The 25,769-nt window shown below is 44.9% G+C and overlaps 1 protein-coding gene across 1 annotated transcript in view; it reads right to left on the reverse strand.

Annotated features, from left to right (window-relative positions):
* The window catches only part of HS1BP3 (HCLS1 binding protein 3), a 50,648-nt gene that overhangs the window by 7,529 nt on the left and 17,350 nt on the right, over positions 1-25,769 (reverse strand). The window contains exons 5-6 of the mRNA XM_032185267.1: positions 5,855-6,006; positions 5,244-5,379 (exon numbers count right to left, since the gene is read on the reverse strand). Coding sequence (XP_032041158.1) covers positions 5,244-5,379; positions 5,855-6,006 — 288 coding nt within the window. The remainder of the gene's footprint in view (positions 1-5,243; positions 5,380-5,854; positions 6,007-25,769) is intronic.

A 25,769-nucleotide genomic window follows, 5' to 3' on the forward strand; every position in this document is an offset into this window, starting at 1 on the left:
GCTCTTCTCATACCCTGCTCTCATATCCTTTGGACAGGGAAAAAGTATTTCTCATCATACGGTGCTGGAGGTGGTGTCCCATCTGACTTCTGGCTAGCCTTAAGGTCTAAGTGTTGCTCTTTGAATTCAGCTGCCACCAGTGGCCTGCTGAATGAAGAGCACACACACTTTTTCCACTTCAAGGTTGGCAGCAGTTTCTTGGCAAACCTGAAGCTGAAAAACCTGCTCAGGAAGCTATGCAGACTGAGTGGTGGTTAGAAATGGCCATTGTTAGGATGCGGTTTCATAAACACCTTCATCCTCTAACAACATCGTGCTCCTGTAAGGGTCATCACTTGTATCCCTGACGGCACAGCTCGTAGGTGTAAATACAGAACAGCCTGTAAATACAGACAAAAATCATCTTTAATGGGCAAGGAAAGGATGAGGATGCTGTAGCACATAAGTAAGAGCTGGACTGCTCCTTTCAACACCTGCAGCACAGGTCAGTGTAATCCTAAGTAAGAAAATGCCAGGTCTACCACCACACTGCAGCAGAACTGGGATCCCGCTGCTGACACTCTTCTCAGCACTGGAAAAAAAGACAAATCTTATGCTGACAGCTGCTTCCTTCTATCTTGACTCCCTATTCATTATCAAAGGTGAGGCTAATTAAATCTGTCCTAAAAGGCTGCTCAGACAACTGTGATAATTATTTCAGGCTGGGATGTGTGGTAATTTATGTAATTCTGGCCACAGAGCTGCTGCAACATTCACAGGATCAATTCTAGCATTGGTTTTCCACAAAAACCTGCCTGATCCATCACACCAGGCAGGCGTGATTTAGATTAATGAGGCAGAAGAGGTTGACTGCAGTGCTGCTGCATGAAAACTTAATTTGCACATCTGTGGCCACTGGGTAGACAGAGATGGGAAAATAAGATGGCATGAGAATCCATGATGTGAGAGTTTGCAGGATACTGATTTCGGCAGCAGTTGACTTCTATCACTAGATTAAATGGAAATCAGACCTGAGGAAGAGCTTTGAGAATGTTGGTAAAAGGCTGAATGCATCCAGAAGGAATCATTATGGTGTGACACGGCCAAGGAAATTGAGAGGAGAAAACAGAAGCCTAGACCTAAATCCTTTTCCAAGGGCAATCTAAGAAAGGGTTGGTAAGTTATTGTTGGATTTCACTGTTGTGGGCCACCTTGTGGAAGAGCTGAAAGCAATCAGACCTGACTTCTTGGAGGTGCCTGGGTTTCTTTGTATCCCTGTATGGAAGAGATGAGCCAAAAAGACTTGGTTACCTCTTGTCTCTTTCACAAAGCACATTTTTTGAAGGAGGAGTGTGACATGCTCTTTTTTTTTTTCCTGAAGGCAATACACTGAGACTTGACCTTGCTGTTCTCTACCACAGAAATTTATCTTTTTTCCACACGTTCTGGAGGGACATGTAAGTGCATGTACCTCACTAAAGTAGTATGGCAGACCCAGGGGTAGGAAAGAGAGACTGCTTCTACAGTGAGTGAGGTAGCTCACCTAATTTCTCTATCACCATCACTTGATATTTGTTGGTAGGTCAAGAAGGAACTGCTAGAGGCTGGTCAATGGACAGGAAGAGGGAAGATATTTGAATGGAAGTGGGCATTTTTGCCATAAAAAGAAACCTTTCATTACATGTATGATGCATTTGGTCTTTCTTAAGGTTCAACACTTGTTAAAATGCGTGTTTCTACTTAAAATACTAATTCCCATTTTACTTGAGCAGGTATCCAGAGAGACCATAGTCTTCCATTTGCAATGAGCACATTTGTCATACTTTTTTCTTCCTTATGTTATGACGTGCAGAACCCACGCACGTTTTGCAGACTCATTTTGTCTCCTCGGGAGTTACAAGTCACTGCTGGGATTCACTGCTGGGCTGACAGTGCTACCACACAGGTCACAAAGGACGTGATTGCTCCTGTGTTCTGATTAAAAAGGACTAGTTTGCTCCCATGTTCTGCTCTGAACATCATCGTTTTCTCATCTCTGCTTTGCAAGGAGAAGGTTCTGCCCTTTTCTGCTTCATGCAGTGCTCTCCTATCTCTACCTGTGGTTCACTGGAAAGTGCATTTTCCAGTATCATAGAATCCTTAAGGTTGGAAAACACCTCCAAGACCATTTGGTCCAACCATCCCCCCACCACCAATGTCACCCACTAAACCATGTCCCTAAGCACCACGTCCAACCTTTCCTTGAACACCCCCAGGGACGGTGGCTCCACCACCTCCCTGGGCAACCTGTCCCAGTGCCTGATAGCTCTTTCTGAGCAGAAATGTCTCCTCATTTCCAATCCGAACCTCCCCGGCACAACTTGAGGCCGCTCCCTCTAGTCCTATCACTAGTTACCAGTGAGAAGAAGCCAACCCCCAGCTCCCCACACCTTCCTTTCAGGTAGCTGCAGAGAGCAATAAGGTCTACCCTGAGCCTCCTCTTCCCCAGACTAAACAATCCCAGTTCCTTCAGCCGCTCCTCACAGTACTTGTGTTCCAGACCCTTCACCAGCTTTGTAGACCTTCTCTGGACACATTCCAGGGCTACGATGTCCTTCTTGTACTGAGGGGCCCAAAACTGAACACAGTACTCGAGGTGCAGCCTCACCAGAGCAGAGTACAGGGGGACAATCACCTCTCTGGTCCTGCTGGCTACACTATTCCTGTTATAAACCAGGATGGTGTTGGCCTTCTTGGCCACCTGGGCACACTGCCGGCTCATGTTCAGCTGAGTGTTGACCAGTAAGGCAAACACTTCTCAGATCTACCACATCCACATGATTAGACCATGTGGTACATACAGATGTACTCTACATAAATCAAGAGCTACCACATCTGCATTATTCAGCTAATTCATCTTTTCACAGCGAACATGTTTAATGTTTCTTGACCTACCACAGACTTGCCAGTGCATAATAGCTCAGGCTGGTCTTAAGTCTGGACAAAATGTCTCCAGACAAATTTTCTGTGTGGTATATATAACTGATTATGTTCAGGAAACCAAGACCTTTGCTAATTTTCCCTGAACAGCTTACCTGGCTGTAGCCCACTAAAGGAGTGGGTTGTCACAGCTCCCACTTTGATCTGAGAGTTGGGGAGATTTCTTTAGTCCCCTTTAAGATAGGAGAGGGATTGTGACATCTGCAGGGCACAGGCAAAATTTACTCTTAGGCCTAAAGATCTGCTGAAGCATCCATAGTAGTGAGAGTGCAGGGTTCTGCTCACTTTGAGCATATCATCTCACCACAGAGGGTCACTGCCTGCAAAAGACTGTGGCACTGCCCTGCGGGAACATTTAACACCAGTGTGGAGGGAAGGTAGTAGATGATTCAAATATTGCCTTTACATTTATGAGACCTGATAGTTCTGCTAAGGCTATCAGCTGAACAGAAGACAAACTGCATTGTGTATAACTACTTGGGAAAGTTCAGCTGCAGTTACTTGAGGTGGCTGTCACGAATACAGGTAACGTGAAGTGTTCTACTAGGTTAAAACATCACTCTCTCTCCTGTTCCTCCCCTTCAGCCTTTCCTTTACATCCAATCGTGTTGCTATTCAGTCCACCAGCACTCTATGATGTGCAGATAACTCTGTGAGCTAGGCTTATCAGAGGGATTTCAGAGGGCGTTAGGCACCTAAAGAGACCAACAGATCCTGACCTATTTGACTGTGCCTCTGGCACAGCCAGGATTTGCCTCTGGATTTCTGTAGTAACTTTCCCATGAGATCGCTGGCACAATTTTCTGCTTCGGTACGTGCATTGATTTCCAACTGGATCTTGACTTGCCAACTACTGAAAGCATTGGGACAATTCAAGAATAAATTAAAACTAGTTGAATTTAAAAGAAATGGAATCTTTTCCCACTATGTCCATTATCATCTGGGTGTGCTGCTAACGATGATGACTCCAAACTGATCTAAAACTATAGTCTATTGGTCTCAGAGCAGACTTCAGAGACCTTTCTCCACCACAGATGAAGAGAAAACGTGTAATTCAAAGGACATTAACAAGACAGTTGGAGAAACACCCTCCACTAGTGAATAATAATATAAGGACTGCATTAAAACAGGCACTTCCAGCCATATGAATGATCTGAATCAAACAGTGCATTCTGAGATGGCTAGCAAAGGAGAAAGCAAACATGAAAATACTGCAAGCACATACATGTTTGCTCCCAGTGTACTGCAGCACTAAATCAGGTCATGTTCTGCCCCATCAGCTTTTATAAACATCAGGTGGGCTGTCAGGATGTAATGTGAGATGGCACCAGCCCAATTTAACCTCTGTTTAAATTAAGCCAGTTATTACTGCTGAGATAGGCAGCACTTTTACATGGGGAAAAAGTAATAGCTGCAAAACTATCTGCTTCAGGAGAGGATGCCACCCTCTGATTCTCTCCCTTGGGTTTAGTACCTGCTGTTGAAATCATACATTCTAACAGGAGTTAGCTGGCAAGCACTGGTGCTTGAAATAGGTTGGCTTCGTCATTCAGATGCCAGTATGAGATCCAGAAGGTGTAAATTTGACTCTTTATTGTAGTAAAGATTCCCTGGTGATGCTGGTCTTCCTGAGCATTAGTGCCCTGCTTGATGTCTTGAGGGTTTGCCTACACTAATGTGCAGGCAAACTAGCTTTGTGAGAGTAATGTCAGGAATAAAACATGAGGTAATATGTTTCACCACTACACTAACAAGGGGTGTAAGAGCAAGTACATTATTCCTTCCTGTAACTATGAGCTACAGCCCCCTGGTCCACTAGATTAAAAATTAAATACTGTGTGACAGAGATTTTAAGAGTCCTTTGCAGCTGTTGTGTTGTGCACAGGATTCCTCCTAGAAGTGGGCATGGAGGTCTGTAAGCCACCAGCAGTAAATCATTCCTCTTGGGGCAAGAGAGGAGTCACTGATTTCAGATCACTAAAGCTGAGTTCCTCCTTGTTTCTGGGTGTCCCTGCCCTGGTTTCTCATTTTTCATACTGGAGGTCAGTTTTTACCCTCTATGAAAAGCAGAAATGTTAGAGAATGGAAACTAGATGGCATGCCTTGGGCCTTCAAGACCCTTCCTTTGGAGTCACATAATAATATCTTGCACCCTACTTTTTTAAAAGGGTCTTCCTGATTTCCTTTATAATGTCTTCAGTTTTCAAGATTTGACCTCTTCTGAGGTCTAATTAACTCCCCCCTCAGGTGGCTTTCATATTGCAGGACAGATTTGAGATGAGTACCTCAGCAGTTCCTCGGTGTCCTCCTCAGGACTTATGTTCAGCGCATGTTCCTTATTCTCACAGGCAGCTGGCAGCAGTAGTGAGTCGCCCAATCTTACCACTCCACCAAGGTCTGGATCTTCAAATAATTTCAGATCTAGAAAGGGAACACAGTAAAAGCTGTAGTTAAATCGTACGACACAAAACAATACCTAGGGAATCTGTATATGAGGCTCAAAAAAAGATCAGGTAGACAATTCCTTTTATACAAGGATTTCCAATTCACCAAGTACCAGGAAACACATCAGTAATATGCTGTGCTCTCAGGACTTGGAATATCTGCTTTTCTTCTTGCAACCCCAAAACAGGTCACATTACTTTTGCCAGTGCCATGAGTGTGTGTGGGATAGTCAGCTCCCAATGACCCACATACCCAAACCCAAAATGTCAATTGTCAACAGCTAGGGCAACTACAGGTCATATTTATTGTCTAAATGATTCTGCCGCAGCTGAAGATGTGCCTTAACATTCCCATCTAACCTGTACACTCCATATCACTATATTTTAAAAGCTCAATGTTTACATATGCTTTAGATAAAACAAACTGTGTATATACAAATATAGATAATTACTCTCTTTCATCTTCTTCCTGGGACCAATTGATGAGAAATCTTTTTCTGGTCCAAACAGTCCTTCATCTGGATCTACTTCTTCTTCAAAAATGGTTAATTTGTGCTTCTCTTCCTTGGCTGGAGGAGCAGATGCCTTCTTTGTTTTTTTAGTTCTAAAAACATAAGAGACAAGAAAATCAGCTGCAATTCTTCATTTAACAAGAAAGATTTATGTCTAAGAAAGTTCCATATGCTGAAAATAGATGGAGGCTGGGAAAGTATTAGAGAAAGGTACATACTCATCCGTTAGTCACTGGCAGAAACGGGATATTGAGCTGGATGGATTACTGGCCTGACATACTCTAACTGAGTTCGTAAGTTCGTAAGTACTATCAAGAAAAACAACTGAAACACGAAGATCAGGGCTAACAATGATATACTGTGAAAACTGCCACCCAATCACATTTGTCTGAAGCAATTTTACCACACAAAAAGCATAAAACAAGCAAGACCAGCAGCTCCAGCAATGCTGTTAAAGTCAGACAGAATGGGGAGGGCTTGAGAAACAAAGTGCAGGTTGGACACTGCACTGATCCCTTTGGACAGGTTTTTAAAAGTCACTTTGGCTCCATTACTTAGCCAGTGATCACTGCTGTTTTCGATTGCTGCATGCTCCTTTCATAGCAGTGTTAGTTACTTTATCAGAACACCCTCATCCTCCTCAGAGAAGAGATGACAGAGACTGCACCTTACCTTTAAGCTGAAGCAAGCAGGGTTTGGAGGACACTTTTTTTGGACAGACTGCTATTTGCAGAATTTACAAACATCACTATCTTCTCAAAGCAAGGGTAGCATTAACTTCCTCTAAATTTAGTCTTCTGTAAGTTTGTCAGTGAGACAAAGTTAACTTTTAATCTTCTTCTCTACTCAATGGGAAGAGACATCTCCATAGGACAAGAGTGAAAAGCATGTGCCTTATGCTCTTATCAAGGAGTTATATTCCACTAGCTGAAGCTACAAGGCAGCTTTCACAGTAGGGCAGCATGAATTATAAGGCAACAAGACTACATAAAAAAGAAAATTTTGAGAACAGGACAAAGCCTTTAGATGAAAAGTCCAATTCAAACTATGCTGAAATATAATGCCTTAGGACAGCATGAATTCCCAAGAATTTGCCATATTTCAGGGATCTTTACTCCTAGCAGACATGGCCCTAACATTTCTAAGGTATCCCCTTTGAGTGCCTCTTACAATAAAAGATCCGATCTTCTCCTTTGCTGAGAACAGGTCAGGTTTCAGCCTAGAGCAAACCCAATTATCAGCACTTAACATGCCATAGTCATCAAACTACGAACTAGGGTCAAAAGATTACATGTACATTCCAGCTCTGTTAAAGAACCTTGCAAAATCCTCTTCTGAATACAGTTGCATGCAAAGAGTGGAGTCCAGTTACTTCCACAAGCTTATTATCAAGAAAAGAGAACCTACAGATGACATTTATTACCTTGCTACCACCACTTCGTCTCTTGGCAACGGGGAAGGCCGCACTTCAGAGGCCTAGGAGTGAGCCTCACGTAGAACTTAGGTACAGCCTTAACAACACAGCCTATTCAATATGCTAAAGATATCTGTAGTTGTCAGTGACAGCTTGCTGACTTATTTTTAACACAAAAAGCATTTTTTTTTTGCGTTTATATTCATTATGGATATGCCTTGAGTGACTTCGGAGCCTGAGCTACTTTTGAAAGGTTGGCTCCAAGGCCCCGTTTCCAACGAAAGCAGTTGTAAAAGAGCTTTCTTCCAAAAAACTTACAAAATCTATAGTAATAACACCTACAAGCCAGATAGCTTTCACTGGGGATTTCTCCACAAACTTAAAATTATTGCTTTATTAACTGTGGTAAGAAATCTATCACTCAAACGAGCCTTGGCATCAAAAGAAAAGGTAAAAAATGAGAGTGATTTTATAGAACAATAGAAGCAGAAGAACAGTGAGACCGAGTTGTATAGAGTTGGCAAATTGATCAAAAATAGAATTAGTAGATTAAAAGAATCCAATCTACTAGGGGAGGAAGAACCTTTATTTGCAGAATCCATGCCTTGTAATGTAGTCTTTGAAATCAATGACAATATCGATAAGGATTTGCAGAGTGCCAAAATGATGATTTGCTAACCTGCAAAGTGCCAAAAAGTCTTTGATAAGGTCCCTTGTCCATACAGAGAGCTACAACAGCTCTCCTGATGCATGACAGCCTCTTATGCCACAGGTACTTACTTACACATGAGCCAGTGCATTTCCAAACAGCTCTCTATCCCAGTGAAGTTACCAAGAAGTTTACTAATCGTGAGCTCAACTATTTGCAGGAAAGAGTATCAGAATGGTGGGAAACATCATGGGAAGGGTAGAGAACCATAAAACAGCATCATAAAGAATAACACATGACCCAAAATGCAGTGAACTGCAAGGCCTTAGTAACAACCCTCTGTTTAGTCTAGCCATCAAACCAGCCCATTTACACTGTCTTGCTTTCTGTTTTGCCAGGGGACTCCATTGGCACTTACAGGGCGCAGGGCCAAACCCACAGGGCTCTACTACCAGTAGGAACATGAAGAAGTTGTTTTTCTGCCTTCAAGTCACTTCCCCTCAGTGCCCTTCTAAGGAAGCTAGGGCTGGAGAGCCAAGCCATTCCGTACATATCCGTGCTGGGACTCTGCTGAGGTCAGTCTCCAGCCGGGGAACAGGATTCCCACGGTTCTGTATTTAGCTGTGCCAGCCCAGGCTGTGCGCTGCCGAGCAGAGGTTAACAGATGAGAAAGGGTGTGTGAGAAGTTTCGGTGTCTGTCTGAGGTTCTGGTTTCACAATCAGCTTCAGCTGGCCAGACCGTGTGTTGACAGAGGTAGCTCTGCCTGCCCGCTCAACCCCAATCTTTCTATTCCTGCCACATCCCCACAAGCAGGGGACCAGGGACCTGAGCAGACAGTGAAACTACCTGCTGGTAGGCATGCAAGGATAGTTAATTCGATGATCATGATGTGCTAGGGTGCAGGAGACCAGTGCAGAGATGCAGAGGTCTTTGGGAGGACAGAAATGCAGGAACATTTACTCTCCTGAAGTATTACTGTACTCAAGCCCTGCTCTTCATTAGCCCCTTCCTCATCCATCATACTCGCAACCTTGGCATCTGACATTTTGAAACTACCTGCATCCAGCTGGCATAAAATGACCCTTGCCACTGCTATTTCTCCGTTGCTGAAACAAGTGAACCTTGGAAACATTGCTCCAGTAAATTTTAAAAAAATCACTAATGAAAACTAAACCAGCCCTAAAGCTGATGTGTCCTTCGTTCAGCTGACGAGATTTCTGGAGCCATCCCTCCTTACTCAACTGAACTCCCTGCCTTCCTGCAAAGCACTGCAAGAGTGCTTCCAGAAACACCACAGTCTTCTGCTCTGAGACCAAAAGGAGCCAAGCTGTCTCATAAATAAATGTAAATAAAGACTAGCCTCTGAACTGACATGGACCAAAACTAGACGACCTAAAATTAGGGAGTATGAATCTGCTGGTTGCTAGTCAGGTTACTGGGGCACTTGAAGGCTGAGGTTCCTGGCTCCCAAATGGTTCTCAGGTCACTCATGAAAGTGCCAACAAAACCCTGCACGCGGGAGACACCCACGTCCAAACCTACCCCATTTTGTGAGCGTGGTTCTCCTGTTATTGTTTACAGACACAATGTAGGTCACTCGTTTGGCAGCCTCCCTGTCTCACTGGCACATCAATAATGCAGAAGAGCTTTCTGGTCAGCTGCAGAAACAGCAACTGGGATGACTAAGACGCTCCGTGTGTGATCGCTGAGCTTTGAAATGCTGGACCTTCACACCTACCACTTGGTGACACACAGCATAAATCAAAGAGCTCTGGAGCACTGCGTGTCTGCTGTACAGGCAGGAGTCCCCAACCCATACTCACTACGGGGTTAAAACAGTTGTAACAAATACTTACACTAACTACCCTGTATACTTCTTCTGTACAGAGTAATCTCAGTACGCAGACAAAAATTTGTTAAACTCTTTATTCTGAAAATCTGACCATTTATTTTTACAGGAATAAGATTATGCTCCAGGAGAGGAATGTTACAGTAACATAAAAAAAGACTTACGCAGAATATACGTGCTCACGTCTTAGGAATCCATGAAATTTTACAAGGAAAGAGCTCAGCAATAGGAACAGGCACCGCAGCTCCCACACATCTACGTTCAGGCTCGAACAAAAGAACGACTGCTAAAATAGCAGCAATATTAGCACATCTTCTTGCAAACCGTTTCTGAAAAACAAAGATCCTATACACTAGTTCCTGCAGAAAACAAAATGTCATCTGCCGCTTTCTTTTCATTCAACAGTGCTCATTCTCCAAAGCTGCCTGATAACACCAGACAGGACAAAAGGGGTCATTCTCATCTGCTCTGGGCAAGGGATGCAGAATAGAAACTCTCAGCAAGTCGGCTCAGCACAGCCTGGCTGCTGAGCATTAAGCAACCGTGACAAGTGCTGGCCGCAGGGATATTTTACCTCACACAGTCATCTCTTTTTCCAGAGGCATCACAGTAACTTACAGTGTTTTAACTGGCCCTGGCATATCCCAAAATAAGATAATGTATAATAGATGGAGTAAATGTCCTAGCAGAAATCATTTGCAAGAAGAGCATTAAATTGCAGACGAAGTTTCTTCTGCTCCATCCCCTGGATTAGGTTAGCCTTGGACTATTGTTCCAACAGAGCAACAGATGGAAAGAAAGCCTGAAGGACTACATTTTTAAGACTTCAGCTCCCATCTAGGGACCCACTTTTGTGGAGAGATCTTTCCAAGGGCACAGCACTCGGGAGTACCTATTCTTCAAAAAGGAAGCCAAGCATTTTTTAAAATCTGTCCTTAAACTTTCTGATGATATCCTTTTTCAATATAATTCAAAAACAGACAACAAGAGCACTGACTGACAACTTCTGTTCAGTGTATACCTTTTTAGTGTGTAGTTTTGTTATCATTTTAATTTGATCTTGTAGACTAAACCAGAATGTGCGACTTGTTGAAACAAGTTAAGGACAACTAAAAAACAAGTTTCAAAATATAACCATGCACAAATGAAACCACAGCAAGGACACTGGTTCAGAACAAGACAGCAATAATAAAGTGGCTGTCAACAGAGCCAATTATGCTGCAAAAAATCCAGAACTACTCACTAGTATTTGGGGCTTTATCTGCAAAGAAGCAGAATGGTACCTTCAGGGTTTCTGATGACAGGGAAGTATCTCTTTTTCTAATACCCATGTTAATGATGCATGTTTTCAAATATGCCACACCAGATAACATGCACTAACATGTTTTGGAAAAGTTAGCCAAACATCTTTCCGCACCCTCGATGTAACTACTCAACACGTTTTAGAACTTCAGGGAGGTTACAGAGGGCTAAAAATAAAGCCAGTGTTAGGAAACTGCACCACAAAGAAACACAGGGCTGATGAGCATCTCCCTGATGCTGGGTAAAGGCAAAGAAAGGCATATAATCAGATGTAGCCAGTGAGTAATTAAAAGAGCATTCAGCTGCTGGAGACTTGCCAGAATCATGCTGTTGTTTTTTTTTATGACACTACAGGACTGGTTATTAATGGTACCTTACCCAGGTATCGAGGTCCTGAGGCTTCCCACCTTTTTCTTCCAAAACAGGCCCAGGACAACGAAATCACTATCACCCATCTTCTGCGGACAGGGAGCTCACTGTAGCATTGCAGGTATCTGTTTCTCTGCAGAGAGTGAGCCTGAGATATCTCTATGTCTAACTGAGGCACTCAGATGCATCGAGCTAGGAGGGATGAAACCAGAAGGCTTTCTTTTTGGTTATCTCTTCACTGCTGTCGTGGGATGAGGGTGAGAGAATCTCATGTCTTGCTGTGCGGTCTATGGACTTTGCCTGGTCACAAGAGTGACCAGGCAAGAATCAGCATTGGGGCTTGGCATATACCACTTTTTTTTATGTCTCTAACTCTTTTTCTCTATTTGTGTTCATGGTAGGACTCGATTTCAAATTGATAAGAGAAGAAAAGCATTGATTATTGCTCTGCTTCCCTCTCCTGAAGCACCTTCTCTTTTCCCTGTGCCAAGTCCTTGTAATTTCTGCCCAGGATCACCCTGTCTCCTTTTCATCCGTCCTCAACCCATTTCTCCAAATTTTGGGCCAGTATCAGGAACTTTCTTGCTCCATCTCCAGGATCTGCAGCGTTGCACTATCCTCCAGGCCTCCTGGTCATCTTCAGCCCTCTTCTTCCCTCATCTGCATCATGTACCCTCCATTCCTCTACATGTATGCTGGTCTCTTCTTTTTCTGTTTTAATTCTAAAGTTTACTATTGTTGGTCAAATTATGCTTTTGAAAAAGACCACAGGCTGCAAGTGATGGGGAAAACAGGAAGCTGCAATGGAAAAGTAGGAAAACAGAAGGGAGGGGAAAGAGAAAAGAAGACGAAATTAAGCATAAAAAACAATAGGCAAGTTAGCAAAGGAAGAGAAAAGGAAGAGTTTGAAGCTGATCGAAAATGATAACCAGCTATAATTGCTGACCACCAAAAATAAACAAGTGTGTTTACAAGTTAGTTTTCTATAAAGACAAAATACATGTTAAATGTTAAATAAATATAAAATCTTTCTGGAGACAGGAAGCTTTATAAGGAAAAAATTAGGAAGAACAGTTTGGACTTAACCTAGTCTACCAAATGTTAATCCTTGGTCTATTTCCTTTAAGGTCACTGTCCAAGCGAATGGAGTTACTTCCAGGAACTGGCCCTAGATCTATATTTTGACCCTAAAAAACATACACCGCAACAACAAAAAAATTCATTCTGTTCCACTATTTAATAATTGCTACAGGTCTGTATGTCCTAAGGCAGGAACTCTGTGGGCAAGTTCTCTGCTGCACACCTCTGAAGGGGTCTATCTACCCACCATACAACTCAGCAACAACATGTGCCACATAACAGGAATGTAAATAGGACAACTGTAATGAAATCGACTGGTCAGCACTGTCCCTTTATGAGACATTTTTCACAAAATGTCCTGAGCAGCTTTACAATCAAAGTCAACCAAGCTGAAACGAAGAGGGTGTGAAAAAAAACTGGCTAGTGAGCATGTGTCTGTCACATGCTCAACAGATTCAGGAGCAAATACAAATAAAAGGGCACCAGAAATAGGGACTTTATGGTAATGAAAGCATACACAGTTTGGGTGATAACCAGTGGTCATACTGGAAACCTCTACACTCAGCCCCTTTCTTTTACATTTGAATTTCCACAGGATGTCACATCTCTGGAATAAGATTGCTGGGACACTTAATGGTCTCTGAATTTAGAACAACAATTACCTTAAACGTTGTGATGAGAATTCTTAACAGGAGCAAGTACAAGTGACAAATGCAAACAACAATTGCTTTGGAGAAGTGAGTGGTTTCTTCAACACTGAAATGCTGAAAAAAGCCAACTCACACACAAGTATACCCCTGGAGCTTCTTGTTGGACATATTTTAATCATTTCTGAAAAGCACTGAACAGGTGAGTAGTTGATGCTGCACTTCCAGAAGTGTTGGTCACTCACAACTCCACTCAGCAGGACCCGCAAGACCTTGGGGCCTCCTCCCAAGGACAAGCAGCCTGTGGCTATTCTCTGTCTGCTTTGCAAAGGTTTAGTTTCATGTTACCTGATCTTCATTTCCTGGCAAACAGAATGCTGGCATCTCCTGCCACCTCTGCCTGACAGCCTCTCAGCCTCGTATCGTGTTCCTCAGCAGGAGACAACCTCCCTTGTGCTGCTGCCTCAAGAGAATTCCCTCCTCACCACATCCAAAAGCAGAAGTGGTACAAGAACACAAGACTGCAGGCACAAATCTCATTTTAATCTGCCTGTGGACAGAGAAGCCCAAATAGATAACATGACAAAAGAGGATGTTTGTTCACTTCTAAAATCTCTGGCCTCTTTAGTCCCAGAGGTTCCATGGATAACTGTGTGAAGGGCATCCTCCTTTTTTTTTGCCTGGTACATGCAGACTCCAACCCTCAACCTACGAAACCCTCTAACGAACCTCAAATGATGTTCGAGACACAAAAAAAAAGTGTCAGGCCCAGAAAATTGTGACACACCTGTCACACTACATTTACAGGGCTCAGGAAAAGCCAGAGGACTGGTGACCCAGGCAGTGAGCAGGCTCCGGCAGCAGCCAAGCAGGATTTGTGCTCAAAGGCAGACCGCTGTGAAGGAGCAGCATCTCCACTGGCTGATGACAGAGCCCGAGGAAGGAAGATGGGGCTGAGCCTGCTTTTCCATTGTCTTCCCCCTCAGGCGGCCCCCCTGCCATCCTGCTGTTCACTGAGGTCACTTCTTTCTCCGTGCTGCTCTGCCTTCTGCACCACGGGAGAAACAAACCTGTCGCCACAATGTGGAGCTGGCACCACGGGGAGTGAAATAGAGAAGGGCACAGCGAGGCATTGTCAGAGCTAAATGACACTGCTGTTGGGGATGCAGCCCTGTGCTCCGGCTGCTGCCTCTCCAGCTCATCACGAGACCAAAATGCCTGCCATAAAAATGAAACGTGACTTTCTTGCCTAAAGGTGTTTTGTTTTGTTTTAAACAGAGGTAAGATAAAATTGCCCTGGGTGAAACGTTCCCCAGGCCACAGATACACCTACTGCACGAAGCAAATTTTACTTGTGCTGTTGCAGACGCTGCTGGAGGTCAGACTGCAGGAGCAGGCACACCGGGGAGCGGGCAGACACAAACCTCTCTCTCCTCAGCAAGGCACCTGAGGCTCTGCAGAGGCAGCTGCCAAGGGGCTTCTTTCTGCTGCAAGCAGAAAAATAGCTGACGTAGTCCTCTGTTATTTTTTTAATTAGATTCCTGTTTACGTTTTTATCGGTAACTGGCCTGACTTCTCAGCACACAGGCTTTTGCAGCATCAGTGATTTCAGGGGCTGAGCGCCCAGCTCGGTGCTCACGGCAGCTGCCTGCCAGGCGGGGTGGATGGGTTGGCCTGGGAAGCACAGCGAGGTCAGCCTGGATGGCAGAAACCTGACAGATGCAAGCAGCCCACGAACACCCAGCTGAAAGCAAAAGAAAGCAGGAGCCTTTCCGTGAGATGCAGGAGATCCAGCTCAGCGCTGCTGTTACTTAACAGCCACGGCAGCGCTCTAAAAGCGTAACCCAAATCATTCTGCTCCTACTGACAAAAATCCCTGGGCTCTGCTCACCCGGAGCGCTGCTTGCTACTCCCCCGGCACTTTTCAGAGACTGCAGCTGGATGATCTCAGCGCGGCCTCCAACTATCATCTCATCCCCATGGGAATTATTACTCTGCACCAGTGATGTGAGCCTGCGGCTCCACCCCACTGATTCATTACCGGCGCTGCTCCTCGCTCCCATTAGCTACCTGATGATGTGCTACCACCAGCTGCCTCCCTCGGGGCCGGTGGTGTTTGAAATGCTGAAGATCCAGGCACAGTGAGGGATGCCATAGAGAAAATGGAAGAGGGAACAGAGCTTTGGGTAGAAACGCTGGTAAATGTCTCGTGTTTTCAAATCCCAGGCTACACGAGACCTCATGGAGAGCTCTTCTCAGGATTAGCTACTGTTGGTTCACGGTGTGAGCCTGGGCAAGTAACTTCATCTTTTGGGCCAGTTTGCTGTCTCACAAATCCTGACTGGACTCAAATTATATTAGTATATATTTACATCTGGGGAGCACCTGGTACAATTAAACCATCCATTAAGTTGTCAAGATGTGGGAAATGAACTGGAGTTGGGCAAGGGGAATCTTTCACTGAATACACAGGGGAAGCAGAATTTATATCAGTGATCTGTGTCATGAGGAGGGAACTAGTGGGAAAGTGATAAAACAATGCTGGTGACAGCAGGGGAGCGGCAATTACAAATAACTGCACCATGTTTTACACTCCCACTCCCCGCTGTTACAATGGCTGTGGCAATGCTGGGGGAAAGAATGATGATTTCATACGGAAAACACATCCCCAGGCCATTTCAGGACCTGGGTTCATAAGCAGAAATGCTACAGCTGACCTTTCACATGCCACATGGCTAGGAGAGAGAACCAAGGCCATGAGACCAGTGTGGCCGCAGCCATATGATACAGCAAACGCTGCCACGATGCCTGGTGCTGACTGCTGGGGCTGCCTTGTGCCCCTCACTGAGCCACTCTGCACGGCCCACCCGTCTCCTTTCTGCCCCCAAGGACTGCTACCTGCCTGGGATCTCCCCGAGGAAGGGAAGGAGCTCATGGCTGGCAGAAACCCACAGCAGAGATGCCATGAACACAGGCGGCAGCACGTACACGTACAAGGCTGGAGCAGCGCTGTATCCTCTTGGCATTGCATCTTCCCCTTCTCTCTGCAGCACCCCTGTAATTGTTATTCTGTGTCTGATTTTCAGATGGTTTCAAGGTGCCTGAAATAATAGGAGGGTTCTGCTAGAGCCCTGCGAAGCGATAGCCTGAGATGGAGGGTGCTTATCACATGCCTTGAGCATAGAAAGAAGGCACGTGGTGGTGTTCAAAGGTGCAAAGCATGGATCAGATATTGCCAGAGGACTGTGGACAGAGATAAACCTGATGCAGTCTTCTCCACGTTGCCTTTTGGAAATACCCTGGGAAGGGGTCCTGTGTGACAGCCCCTCCCAAAACTGGTAAGCAGAGAGCAGAGGGATCCTGTCCTTCATCGTGCTGTTTGTCCATGGGGTTCAAGAATCCCTTGGCATCTTACGTACCACCCATCAGTAACATCTCTTTACAGTGCACAGCAGCAGCACGGAGCCTCCCCTCCCTCGAGCAATGGCACTGTGCTGCCAACAGCTGGCAGGCGCCCTGCAAACACAGCCAGTTCCTTCACGAGGGAGGAAGAGTGAAGGATCCGACATCTCCTTACATCTCCCACCACCTCCCAGGGGCTCGTTGCCAGCAGGCTGCAATGTTTCAGGACAGCCCCCAAACGCCTTGCAGCCTTTCAGAGCTTACTCTCACTGCACCTCTCTGCAGCAGCGAACGCCGACGCTCTTTTGTTCACAGATTGGGAACAAAATGAGGTTCCAAAAAACAGAAGTGAGCAGCCTACAGCCTAAACAGGATGTCTTTGAAACAGAGAATTGAAACTAATTCCCCCGAGACCTTGGCCAGCAGCTCTGGACCGCATGCTTCTCCTTCCCGTCTGAGCATCCTGCCTTGTGTGGCACTGCCCTTGTCTCTTGGCAGCAGGGCTGAGCAAATAAAAACAACTCCGATTAGTTAGGGGGTTGCTGGAAGAGCCCCTGAGGGAGGAAGGGAGGGTTAGCCCTCAGGAGCCTTTTTTGCTTATGCTTGCTTTTTTTTTTTAAATGTATTACAGAAACACTGTTGCCATGCCTCTGTCACTCATAACCAAGCCGAGGAAGATGGATGACGGAGAAACAAGTTTCCAGGACAAGATTGTCATACACAGGAACAGCCAATGCTGGCATATCACCCATCATGCTGATGAAAAATGAGACATCTTTAGCAAATGGGTCTAGATAATGTTGTAAGGTGGTTTTGAGGGCAAGACATTGTGTTTTGTGCTTAATGATGCCTTCAAAAATGCCTCAGATGCGATTATAGACAAAAAGCAATAAAGCAAGGCAGAGAAGAGGCTTGGAAATCTTCCACTCGAGCCACTCTGACCAGCTTGTGTGCCATGCCAAGGCAGTAGCAGTTATTACAGAAAATCATGGTTCAGAGAGCAGACCTCGGGAAATTGCCTGTACTAGCAAAAACCCAAGCCAAGCCCTTTTCCAAGCCAGCTGAGACACCAGGGCCGGCCCCAGGGGCTGACCCGAGGAGCCAGGCTGCAAACTTGCTGCAAAAACGCCTTGGCACATGATGTCTGTCCTGCAAGTTTTGAGAATTATTGCTCTCACAGATAATGGCCGGACATAGTTTAAGGATCACTACAGGCTCAGGGCTCTTTCTGGTTTGGATGTAGCCAGCTTGCTCTGCGTGTGGACTGGAGGTGGCCAGCTTACTTTGGGGAGCAAGTAAGTAAAGGTTTTGGGTCTTACCCAAAAATTATTTAATGCAATAGAAATCCTTACTATCACATTGATGATAATTCCTATTAACAGCAATCTGAATGTCACGTTTCTGTGCAGAGGTGAACTTTTCCCCAGGCAGAGATATGAAATCAGTTCTGTTCCTTCTACCAAAGGGATAACGGAGAGAGTAAACTTTCAAGTAACGTAACCGAGATGTGACCTGAGAAACTCAAGAGCAGAATAAAGAGCTGCGGAGTCCCAGATGTGTGTCTGTCCTTAAGGACGTTCCTCCTTTTGCTGGCACTTCACATGACTCCAGATCTGGACAAATGCTGCAAGGGGTAGGAGCAAGAGGCTGTGATCCCCCAGGTGTGTTAATTAGTACCAGCCTGTAGCTACAATGGATAATTCATGCATTTTTGGCAAAGTTTTACAGACTGCTTCCAGAAATGGTTTTCCTAAAGCTAGTTCTTTGATCCTTTGAAACCAAGACAGAAATTTCTGCAGCAGGTCCGTGGGGAAAAGGGAACAATGGTTCTATTAAGTCTGCTGATTTAGGGATCTGACAGCATCAGATGAAAAGACAAGCAAGTCTCCCATCTCGATTTAAACTGAGCACACAGTCACCCCTCAGACAGCTTCTTCCAGAGCAAACCATTCTGTTATAGGAGGTGAACAAAAAAACAACAGAGCACCTCTGAATCCATCCCTCATTAGCAGTCTGTCTCATCTACATGCAGTTCCCCAGGCCTGCTGATTAAAGATTTCCCGTGCCTCGGTGAAAGGCGCAGGCTAATAGATGAGGTAATGCTTTTTTATTCTAATTAAGGACTTGAGTCATCCTATTATTGTAAAGTCCATGGAACAAAACATGTTTAAATCTGCCCAATTACATCATGCTCAATCCTCTTCCAAAGCCGAAATAATAAATAAATAAGAAAGCACACCACACTTTTGATTCTGTGTAGTGGTAAATTTATCCTGTACCCCTTCTGAAGGATCTCCTGCCTCCTATGAATCTGTCTCGGCTAACGAAGGAGTTGCTTAATGTGCCTGCAGAACAGCTCGTGGCAGCTTCCGCACGCCTGCATCGCTGTTCGGTTCCGCACTGCTACAGATGACCGCACACTGCTGTTAAAACAGGATGGGAAAACCAAAAGCTGAGAGTTCGCTTACAGGACTGTGGGAATTATCTGAAAGCTGGTGCCAGCTAGTGGCAATGTTATTTGGTGCCAGCTCCCCATCATTACTTGGCTCGAAAATTATTTCATATGCAGAAAAGTGCATGGCAGGTTCACATGCGCTGTGCTTTAACGCATCAAAAACAGTAAACCAGGTCCATTAAAAATCCCATGCCATCTTCCTTAAAAGCAGCAGGATCTAATCCAGTGAGCTGGTTGAATTCCAAGCTGGGTGTTTGCATTCATACCAGCACCATTCCCCGTGCATTACCTGCTCTCTGCTCAGTGCTGATGCTGCCGCGAGCTGCTGCACTGAGCCCTCACTGCGTTTTACCCCAGGTGGAGCTCCACTCGCCTTCTGCACGAAAACGGATGGCACGTTCCGGATGGCACGCACAGATGCAAGGCTGTGCAGCCTATAGAGCTATTTGCAGTCCTCTGGGTTTAGGTTGATGGTATAAACACAAAATTACTATTTATAAAAGCCATTTAAATATATGCAGTGTTCTAATCAGAAAGAAAATGAAGCACATTAAAATAATTACTCCAGCTCCCTCCCAGAGGAGCCTCACATTCCAGCTGTGGATGTGCTGGAATCATTCAAGCCAGCCACGACAGAAACTCACCACTGAAGTTTAACTGAGGCAATTGCTTCAACATGTGAAGCAAAACCTGGGGAAACAATGACTGCATAATTTTATAGGGCCCTAAATCCAAGGCTCGACCAGGAAATACGAATGCAGATAAGGACAATGCTGGCATGGGGGAGGACTCTTAGAGGTTTTCCTTGGGTCAGGAAAGTGACTATTTGTAGAATAAAACACCGAGCAGCCAACTTCAGATCTCTGATCTGTGCATCCTCTCCTCTCCAGCAGTCCGAGTGCCTTAGCTCTGTTCCCAAGGTACGGTTTCTTCTGCTTACCAGAGGTGGATACACAGGAGGTTTTATACATTCACCCAGCAAATCTGTTCTCCTGAAGGATGTAACCCACAACTGCAAAACCAGTAGTTCCAGAAAATCTCAGTTCTCCTGAATGCACTTACATTAAGCTAGTGACTACCACAGAAGAGCCATGAGAAGAAGGCTGAGTCCCTCACTCATCAGCCTCAGTTCCCCCGGTTGGGAAGTACGGCTACAAAAACTTCTCAGTTCCACCCCACGGAGCCATGCAGACCCTGACAGAGCTCTCCCAAAGAAAACATCTTCCCACACCCCAGAGAAATCACTCAAGGGAGAAAACACTGAACTAATATGGATGTTTATGTGAGATTCAATAGCTAAACATATGTTCATTTTCCACTGTTTTCTTTCGATCACCCTCAACCTCCCATCTGGGGGGAGACAGCAAGTTTTGCAGAAGAGAAACACGTGGGAAGCTGAGCTGAGGAGACGGGATTAGAGACAGAAAGAAAAGGAAAGCTCATTCCATGATCTGTATATGGGAAAAGAACATTTATATTTATAGATGCCTTGCGAGTGAACTTCAGGACAGGCAAACGGGAGAGACAGAACTGCTGCAAGGAGAGAGCATCCCTGCCATCCTGCGTTACTCCGTCTCCACTCAATTAAGCCATCTCCAAGGAAAGGCTATGAGTTTGCCCCTAAGAAGTGTTGAGAACAGACAATTCTGTGAAAAGGACATAAGGCTCATCCTTTATTTGGATGGGCAGGTAATTCACACATTTTTGCTGTCTTTTCTTTTTTCCTTTCTTTGATGGGGAAGATTACTACATCAAACCATGTCCTTGGTTTTTCGGAAAAAAATCAACTGCCAGAAATGTTTCAGTGGCAGGCCGACGGGGTTGTTTACTAGGATTTTGCACGTTGCCAATCCGACAGCAGCTGGATTGGACTTCAGACAAATACTTGTGTCACTTGGCAAAGTGCTGGCTGGGCATGCCTCGCAACCTCAACTTGTGACTCAACGAGTCGCAGAATATAAAGATCTGCCTGTTCAAATATCTGAAGGCTTCACAGCTGCGAGCACGGATGCACACACTGCTAGGAAAACAAGGCTCTTTTTGTTTTTTGTTCATTGTTTTAACTATCTGAATTTCATTAAAGAAAACATAACCTGGATCTTCCCTCTTCTTTGATGTTCTGACACCTACACCTTCTCTCATGGTCGGGACAGACAGGCGAGTGTTTCTGCTGCTGTGCATGAATCCTGCTGGGTTCAGAGAGGAAGCCATGCACTCACCTGGCCAGACCAAAACACAGTTGTGAATTTACGAGTCGCTGAAGAGCAGGAGGATGCTGAGGAGTAGAAGTAGCAGCACAGGGTTACAATCCTGCCGACCAAGGAGCAGAAGACACAGCAGCTGAACACACATTTTGACAAGTTTGCTCTAGACCATCTGTCCGGCACCCAGCAGCTGAGCCACGGCACTGCTGCAGCCTGCAGATATTCTCGCCGTCCTTTGAGGCACAAACCCACCAGCAAGCACCCTGCCCTCACCGATTACAGCTCCGGGCATGCCATCAATAAAACCGCTTGGAAAGATGCAAAACGCAGGACTCCCCCGAAGCTGACTTCTGCCTCTGGGTGAGCCATTCGCAGCAGCCCAGCGTTTCTGGCAGAGGAAGCAAGATGAAATTTTGCCCCCAAAGACAAAAAGGCTGAGGCCAGCCTAAGGCACAACAGGGAAGAAAAGGAAGGGCAAGGCAACACTGGGATGATAGCTCAGGAGTCAAACCCTAGTGGGGCTGCCATTGGGATGCAACCCAGCAATAACTGCTGGCTCGTGCACCAGCAGCCCTCCTGGCTCTGCAGGGCTCTGGCACAGCCAGGGCTTGCTGCCCGGCTGCTTCCTCCCCACCAAGCTGTTGCTAAAAGCCATTGTCCACTCCGTCTGCAGCCAGAAAAGGTCCCGAGTCCTTTAATAATCCCCTTGCTAACCAAACCCAGCGATGACAAACCTCTGGCACCAGCGGTGGTTGAGCTTGACCGCAACAACAATGAGCTACAAGGCTTTTAAAAACTTTTGGCAGTAGGATCCTGAAGGGTCAGCCCTCTCCGGCCCCATCCCTTCCGACCTGGTGTCAGGAGTTAGCTCCATCTATGTTTATACCCAACAGATGCAAAGCTCCAATCCGCCCCTGTGCCTTTATTCCTCTGGGAAGAGACAAAATGGGATGAGGAGAAGCCACGAGGGGAAATCCGCTGAAACAATAGGAAAGGGAGAGAGTGGAGACAGAAGCTCTCACGGACCCACGAGGAGACAGAAGAGCCCTTGCCTGGGGAATACCCACCTCATGGCCCTGTGCAGTCTGCCAGGAAAAATTGTGGGCTGGAGGATGTGCTGTCACTGCAAGGTTTAGGGAGGCAAAGGAAAAAGGACGGAAGGGAGGGAACATGGAAGAGAGGCTCTGGTGAGGGGTGCTAAGAGCTGATGGAGGCAGGGAAGCACAGGAAAAGGTGGGTTCTCCAAGCTGGAGAACAAATATTACCTCACAATTTAATTGTGGCCAAAGAAATGCATGCACAGGGCTGCTGCATGCTTTAACCCATGAAGTCCTCCTGTTCTTTCTGCAAAATCATTGCTGCTTGCTGCTGTGTTCAGAAAAGCTGGTTCTGAGTCATTTTAATCAGCTGCTGTCTCAAGTTTATCGGGATAAACTGAATACAAGTAAAAGTCAGTTTTAAAGTGAGGGGAGAGATGTTAAAGCCCTTGACTTCAACCTACACGCAGTAAAACCGCACAGTTCATCCACAGAGGGAGAAGACAAAAAAACAGCTTGCTTACTGTGATGTGATTTTAAAGTTGTTTTGAGATACAGAGTTAGAAATACCTACATGCTCCTTCTTGGACCCAGTAGAAGAATCCACAACTGGTTTCCTGGATTCCCTACAGAAAGCAAAACCCTTGAGGCAAATGGAGAAATGGAGAGCAAACAGGGCAGCAGGCAGAAAGCTAACCTTTGTGGACAGAGCAGCTCAGGGCTACTTATTTTATTTATTTATTTATTTTGTAATTTCTTCACACCCTGGGCCCAAGCACAGGTCCCTGGTGCTCTCCTGTCATGGGACAACCTGTCTTCTAACCCATTCTAACCACAGTCCAGGAGACAGCACAGGCCAGCAGCTATTTCCAGGAGCGTTCTGAGCACAGCGCACCTTACCTGGAGGGCAGGGGAACCTAACAGCATAGACGCAGCCAGATAATGCCCAGACAGCCTCAGCCAGCAGGGCCTGGCACTGCTGAGTTTACTAGCATTGATACCATCCAAGAACATTGCTTCACATTTCTCTTTGCTCCATGCAAATCTTTTCTTATACCATTGCACATTACACCTTTTTCCACTGCAGAATTTTCAGCAGTATCATCAAAAACATCCTGCCTGTGGATTAATAGCTCTTGCTATTCTCGTGGCTGTCTTTCACGCCTTCTCCTTCAGAGGATTAGCCAATTTTGGGTCCAGTGTTCTTGCTCTTTTCTTTCTTGAAGGCATTCCAGATGGAAAAACCCTTGCAATTGTGACTAGCCACACAGTAATATTTTGTAATTTATCAAAAATCCCTTTAAGATTCAGCACTGCTGAAAGATACTGTACCTCTAAAAAACAACACATATTGTTGAAAATGTTTTTTAAAGTCTATTGAGTACTTAAAAATAGATATCTGCAAATATTAAGACAGGTGGATTTAGAAAAGAGTGATAAACAGTAGTATTACTTTCATTTTAAGGACAACAGAGAAAAAAAGATGAGTGATTAACCTAATATTTTCCCTATGATGTAGAGTAAAATACCTATCTGATTTCCCACTCAAAAGGAATTAAAACATTTTAATAAAGGATTATGGCTTACCAGAAAAAAATAATAGATGCTAGTTTTAAAAGAGACACTTTGGCCAAGAAAGCCCTATGACAAGTAACTGCACACTTAGACCACAAAATAAAAGGAAACAGCTAGAAATGTGCTGCTGCTACCAACGTGAGTACAATACATTCATTCCCCACTGCACAGCTGATGTTAAAGGAGTATCTTAGTCAGTATGAGGAGTGCTTGTTCTTACACAACCTGTATATTCTGCCCAAAGCTGAGAAGGTCTCTGCAAACGTCCACAAGAACTTGCAGAGTAACTGGTGACAACACACTGGAATAAAAATACTCCAATCTCTCAAGAAAGGGAGAAGAGGAAAAAGTACACCTGCTGAAATCACGTTTCAGCTTAATTTCAGCACTACACCCCAGAAATGTAACCTCATTTTGAGTACCTCTCATTCTAGGAAGAAAAATTCCTGGAAAAAATAAGGGTGGAGGGGGAGAGTTAAAAGCTGCAAACTTAATCAGAAGCATTATGGTTTTCGAAATGTTCCTGATTTGGACAAGAAAGCAATGCTTTCTGTTGTTAGGGATCCCAGACATGGTGCAAGAACACTCTGCAAACACGGAAAGTAAGCTTTTGAGCATGAGAATCATATGGCAAAGAAGCACCAGGTAGGTTTGCAGGCCACACTTTACACCCACAGAAGCTGAAGAACATGGAATTGGCACGTGAGTCACCCACCAGACACGAAAGAGCAGCTCGGTCCCAGCCCTGAATATGAGGAAGAGACTAGCACAACTGGGACATCTCCTCCGGGGAAAAGGAGCCTGCCATTACCAGCTTATACCTGGATGATCATCAGCAATATAAAAACAGAAAAAAAAGGCCCTAGTTTAGCATATTACTCCTAAGGCCAGTACATTTAGCTGGATATCTGGTGGTTGAGCAGCACAGCAGCAGTGCTGGGCCCAATCCAAGTCGCAGCCTTCTGGCCCAGGAGGAGAAGTTGTTACCAAATGAAGCATGCTGACAACATATGGAGGCCTCTGCTACTGGAGCAGTTTCATCCTCATCCAGAAAGAAAGAAAAAAATGGTAAGATTATGCCAAACACACGATTCAGTTTAGGTCAGAGCTCTGCTACTCAAAAGAACCTTGGCTACCGCTACTGCTTGCAATGGACGCCAGTCCATTGTCTCAGTGCTGACTTTACATTTTTTCATTTTTTATTTTCTTTTAAAACGGAGGTAAGGATTGTGGATTTTTTTAACCTGAATTACGCATGTGTTAAGGAATTGTGTAGTACTAAACACATTTATCCAGTCTGTATCACCTAATTTTTTACTCATCCCCATCCCAACCTAACTTCAAGCATGCCTGAAGCTGTGAGTCCTCAAGTTCCCTCTTTAAAGCACGTAATCACCTATGATTTTGAGGGCATGGAAGATACACTACGTTGGTCATTCCAGAAGTGGCCATTCACTGCCAATTAAGCTCCTGTCCTTGTCTTATCTTGACACCTGCTATTACTAGATGGCATAAAGCTGGGATACAATGCTTACATTCAATCTGCTACCACTGATCTGAATGAAAAATATCTTCTGTGGAAGCTGGGTGAGTTAGAGGAGAATAGAAACAATATTAAATCAGATTCAGAATTCTTATTTCCATGTTTATATTTCTGCTGTGACACTGTACATGTGAGATTTAAAAGCATAATAATAAATACATTCTGAGAGGCTTTTTATAGATAGCTAACCACTGACTTAGAGTGAAAAACATCTGACTGCATGACATGTCATGCTGCAGCACTGTACCACTTAATACCATATTTCTTCTTCTATAAACAAAATTATTCTGATTCACTAATAATTCTGTTCTCAAAAGGAATGGAAGCA

This window comes from Aythya fuligula, chromosome 3, assembly GCF_009819795.1.
Source record: "Aythya fuligula isolate bAytFul2 chromosome 3, bAytFul2.pri, whole genome shotgun sequence".
In the NCBI taxonomy this organism is placed as follows: domain Eukaryota; kingdom Metazoa; phylum Chordata; class Aves; order Anseriformes; family Anatidae; genus Aythya; species Aythya fuligula.